The 5,606-nt window shown below is 27.4% G+C and overlaps 1 protein-coding gene across 1 annotated transcript; it reads left to right on the top strand.

Annotated features, from left to right (window-relative positions):
* Positions 1 to 591: 591 nt before the first annotated feature.
* On the top strand, positions 592 to 3,423 carry LOC130975765 (flavanone 3-dioxygenase 3-like). The gene is made up of 4 exons (XM_057900504.1): positions 592 to 846; positions 1,705 to 1,809; positions 2,059 to 2,306; positions 2,844 to 3,423. The coding sequence occupies exons 1-4, from the start codon at positions 592 to 594 to the stop codon at positions 3,421 to 3,423; spliced, it is 1,188 nt and encodes a 395-aa protein (XP_057756487.1).
* The last annotated feature ends 2,183 nt before the right edge of the window (positions 3,424 to 5,606 follow it).

A 5,606-nucleotide genomic window follows, 5' to 3' on the forward strand; every position in this document is an offset into this window, starting at 1 on the left:
CATTTCCAAATAAATTTCCTTTTTTTAATAGTCTAAAATACAAGGGTCTATATATACTTCAAAACCAGCCCACAAGTTCCACCCTCAAATAAAATAAAATAATACACACCCCACATGTGCAAATTGTATGCTATGCCAAAAGAAGCCTACAATTCATGTAGTACGATCATGTACTATATAGTATACTCTTCTAATATACATACATGTAAGAGTGTATAAAGCCGTCAAAATTAAGCTTGTGTATGTATATAAATAACACTATTCTTTTGGATCCAGCTATGTGACGTTCTATTCAAATTGTTCTTCGTCAAATACCTCCTTTTTTTGGAACCATCTCCTAATATATATATAAAACTACTAAGCATAATAATCCGCACTCAATTTTCAACGGAAAGTAAATCTGTCTTGTTTTGCTTTGCATATACAATGTAAGTGAACAACATTAGGAACTATGGATAGAGAGGATAAATGTATGGATAATCAATGATACAATAATAGATGTTTATAAATAGTACATGTATAGGGTCAGCTAGTCATCATAGTTCAATTAATATCTCAATCGAATTCATTTTACAAAAAAAAGAAGGATACATGGATAATCAAGCAAAGAGTAGTAGTGGTGCTTCCTCTTTTACTAGTGCTATGAATCTTGACCAACAAGGAGTGTCTTTTATTCCTCAATGCTATGTTCTACCCCCTTCACAACGCCCAAACATCATTCATCATCATGATGAACATGTTCTTCCTCTCCCTATAATAGACTTGTCTGATTTTCATGATCAATCTCGTAGATATCAAATTATCAACAAAATCAGAAATGCTTGCAAGGAGTTTGGTTTCTTTCAGGTATTTATATATATATATATAGCACAATGCTCAATTACTCAATTTTGTATATCATTTAATTTTGCTAGGGAAATACATGTATGCAAGTACAAATATGGATTGTACATGATTGTGGATAATTGGGTATCGTTACAAATTAAAAAATATGGTTTATTATACATTAAAATTTAGTATAAGGTGGATTTCATTTTTACACTCTTTTAATTGTAAAATTTTTTTTACACACTCTTTAAGTGTAAAATTTTTTTACACTCTCCTGGTGTAAAAAATTACATTGTTAATCAGCTGTTACAGCATTAATGAAATAGTAATGTTGAGTAACCAACTTTTTTTTGGTTAATATCAATTGACTTTTTATTTAATTTTAACAATTTTATAACTGAAAATATTTAATTTAATGACAATATAAAACACATTATTAGTGTATAATAATATAGCAATAATAATATATAATTATCACTCTCTAAATACTTAATATATTTGGATAACTATATATGATGTACTCATTTTTTTATTTTTAATTGCAATTAGGCACATTATTAGTTAGAAATTATCAATTAGTTGAAACTTATTAATTATTACCAATAATATTTTATTTAAAGTGAAAATATTATTATGCAAGTTGTATGTATTTCTATAGTTGCATGTATGTATATATAGCCCTTAAAGACTTTGAATAGGTATGTACACAAATGATGACATTGACATGCCCCTTTTCAAAGCGATAACATAGACACCAAAATAAAAATAATAATACAAAATTAAACAATTGTCTTAGGTAATAACAACATGAATTTATATGTCAAGTGGATGAACACACTCATAATTAATAATAGCAACTTTGATCTTGACTTCCAGAGATATATACTTTACTTCCATTTCCCATACCGCAATTTAAGATACACTGTCTTTGGCTGCTTCCTTATAAATGAATCATTCATAGCTTATTACAAAATATCAAATGTATTTTCCTTCCTTATGTATAACAGCAACTAGCTAGAAAAAAAAAAACAAGCAATTTTTTCCCCCTTAGAATGGAATTGTACTCATATCATTATTATTCCTAATACTTCCTATACATATGTATATGGCTTTTCTTCATGCATGAACCAATTACAATACATTATACATTATTAATATTGTTATTATTAAATTCAATTATGAATAATATGTAGTTGTCTTCGCAAGACTTATGATTATTATTTTGTGTAGGTTATTAACCATGGAATTGATGAATCAGCAATAAATGAAGCCCTAAAAGCTGCAGAGGAGTTCTTCAACCTCCCTCATGATGAAAAGATGTGTTTGTTTTCTGATGATGTTCATAAGCCTGTAAGATATGGAACAAGCCTTAATCATGCTAGGGATGAAGTTTTTTGTTGGAGAGATTTCATCAAACATTATTCTCATCCCCTACCGGATTGGATTCATTTGTGGCCTTCAAATCCACCAAGTTATAGGTATATTATACCAAAATCAATAATAATCTTATACCAATTTTTTTTGCATGCTTCATCTCTTTTCACTTTGATAAATATAAATATCCTAGAATAGGATTATATTATACATGATCTGTATTTAAAAAAACTAATTTTTTTTTCTGCTAATATAAAAAAATTTTGAATATTTTTATTCCTTATAAACCTTTTCTATCTTCTCCTTTTTCATTATACTCTATTTTTTCTAGTGAATTTAGTGTTCTATATATGAACCAATAATAAAAAGGTTCACTCAAAATATTTCTATTGTATATTAATTATGGATTATGCTACGTGTACACTAAAATCAACCACTAAAGTCAGTCATCCGTATAAAATACATGTTAAAATACAAATACACATTGAAAATAAATTAAACCACACATATATTTATACACAAATATATTGGTGACTAATTTTAGTAGTTGATTTTGTTGTACAAATAGTATTTTCTATTAATTATTTTTTATCAAATTTTTAAGAAAAAAAAATAATTCAATCAACTATATTTGGTAATAGGAAGAACATGGGAAATTATGCTGAGGCAGTGCAAGATCTTCAAAACAAACTAATGGAGATGATTTTTGAGAGCCTAGGGTTAAACCCTAGCTACCTTGAAGAAGAAGTTAATGGTGGATCTCAACTCCTAGCTGTGAATTGCTACCCTGCATGCCCTGAACCCGAACTAACCCTAGGGATCCACCCTCATTCCGATTATGGATCAATAACTGTTCTACTCCAAACTCGATCCGGGCTCGAATTCAAGAACAAAAACAATAATTGGGAGGCAGTTCCCTTAGTTGAAGGTGGCCTAGTAGTGCAATTGGGTGATCAAATGGAAGTTTTGAGCAATGGAGTTTACAAGAGTGTGATTCACCGAGCAACAGTGAATGTGGATAAGAAGAGGTTTTCAATTGTGAGTCTTCATAGTTTTGCAATGGACAAGAAGATAGGGCCAGCAAAAGAGCTTGTTGATGATAATCATCATCAATTACCAAAGTGTTACAATGAATTCAGCTTCAGGGAGTTTCTTCATTTCATTTCCAACAATGATATTACAAAAGAAAGGTTCCTAGACACTTTGAAGATCATGAAATAATTAAACCATATATTAAAAAAATTAAAGTTATTTTCTTTTTTTTTAGAGTTTGTTTGTGATTTCAGATTTTGGAGATAATGAAAGGATTTGAAGAGTAATAATTAATAAGTTTTTCTATCCTTTCATTATTTCCCTTTCTAAATATATCTGAACTTGCAAATATACTTTTAAGATAGATGCAAGGTTTTTTCAAAGAGCTAATCCAGAAGCTGTTTGATTATATAATTGTTTGTTTAAGGATTTCAGTACTAAATATAGTTGGTATATATATGTAAGTGAAATAATTATAAAGCAATAAAAGATGAGGTTCTTTTTGTCAATCGAAGACTTCAAGGTGACACTCATCAAGTCTTTTAAAGAAAACTTGAATCGGTGCAAATTGAATACGCATGTACTATTTTCCTTCTTCTTGTCACCATGCATAGCTTTTTTATTTATTTATTTATTTTTTTTTTGGTCTTATTTGGCTTTCCTAATTTACATGAGATATTCTTATATATTCTAATAGCATTATTTGTGCAAGTCCCAGCCACCGCGTGACGCATTGATATAACTATCGTTATTTTTATTATTTTCTATTGAATCTCTCAATTCGGTTAATTAAGTACTAAACCGTCACATATCAAAAGTTTATTTAAGAATTTATTATTAACTAAAAAATTACTGGAAAAAGAAAAAAAAAATCTCAAAAGCACTAAACAATTATTGAATTTGATATCATATTTTAGTTTTGATCCTTGATATTAACAAGAAAAATGAAAATAAAAATATAATAAAGTTAAAAACATAATGTTAGTCATAATTATCATAATTGAACTAGGTTAGATAATCTGATAATATATATAATTAGTGTTAGGCCAATCATGGAGATTTCAGAAAAGAATCAAGCGAAAGAACATAAATTGAGAAAACATCACATCGAATTAAAAAACTTAAGGTGGTAAGTTAATGGGTCTCTCATCTTATAAATTCCTCACTCTTTTTTGCTTTCTTTAATGTAGGACTAATTTCATACACCTCACACTTGCAACATTAACAATTAGACCAATTTTTATTTGAATCAGGTATAAGAGAATTTAATATTGCAAAAAATCTATCCAACTCAATTGTTCTATATAGTAAATTAAAAAATATAATTTATAGTATTCATCTTTAATATTAATTTATAGTTTTAATATGTTACAATATTAATTTGTTATCGTATTTATTTATAATGATAATTTGTAGTTTTAATTTTTTTTTTAATATTTATAGCATTTCTTGGTATTTTATCTATAATTTTTTATTTCAATTAGGTATTCGACTACTCAAACCAAATCAATTCGGTTTTTAAATTAGATTAGATCGATTAGACTTTACGTTAAAAAAATGTTCATAAATCCAATCTAAACCAATTCAATTACATTTTAATTAGTTTCAGTATATTTTTTTATTAAATATGAATCAATCTGATCTGATTACTCACTAATCAAATTTATTAGAGATATAATTATTCATGTTGCTTAAATTTTTAAGATGAGTGATTGGCTCCTAAATTTCATGTGATTTAGACTTCTTGCTTAAATTCTATGTGACTATGACCTACTAGACCTCTTAACAACTTGATTGGCTTTCTAACATCTTCACAAAGACAATAATAATAAGTTCAATTTAAAATTTTTGCGGTTCTGAGAGTAACAATCAAGCTTCTAGAACTCTAATAAATCTTTATTGATCACATGAAATTTGGGTGAAGAATCCAAATCACAAATTAATATACTAAATCAACATGTCATTAACAAAGATTAACTCAATGATTAATGTGAGTTGCGATTATAAATTTTGAAGCCAAATTTAAGTCCTTTAAAAATTTAAAGATCAAATTAAACTCAACTTTAAATTTTAAGGGTCAAATTGAACTTATTTCTCCTTTTCACTTAGGTTCGTCATTGAGTATCAAAGTTTTATGTAACAAGTTAAAAAAAAAAGACCTATATAATAATCAAACAAACTTAAAATAGACTTTTACTTAAAGATATAACCATTCAACAAGTTATTTTTTGTAATGCAAGCTGTCTCTTCCTATCCGTTTATATTAAATATTTGAAACAAGTGAGTTTGTCACAAAATCCAAAGCCTTTCTTAAATTCCAAAATTCTCATTAGACCAACATTATTGGTGTTGTGATTTTGACTGTTAATATA

The sequence above is a fragment of the Arachis stenosperma genome, chromosome 4 (assembly GCF_014773155.1).
Source record: "Arachis stenosperma cultivar V10309 chromosome 4, arast.V10309.gnm1.PFL2, whole genome shotgun sequence".
Taxonomy (NCBI): Eukaryota; Viridiplantae; Streptophyta; class Magnoliopsida; order Fabales; family Fabaceae; genus Arachis; species Arachis stenosperma.

What these genes read in the sequence shown, in the direction of transcription:
- LOC130975765 (XM_057900504.1), top strand. Translation starts at nt 592, where the DNA reads ATGGATAATCAAGCAAAGAGTAGTAGTGGTGCTTCCTCTTTTACTAGT. An exon ending in AGGAGTTTGGTTTCTTTCAG is followed by an intron (nt 847 to 1,704) that starts GTATTTATATAT and finishes CTTGACTTCCAG; the next exon opens with AGATATATACTTTACTTCCA. An exon ending in TCAAATCCACCAAGTTATAG is followed by an intron (nt 2,307 to 2,843) that starts GTATATTATACC and finishes ATTTGGTAATAG; the next exon opens with GAAGAACATGGGAAATTATG.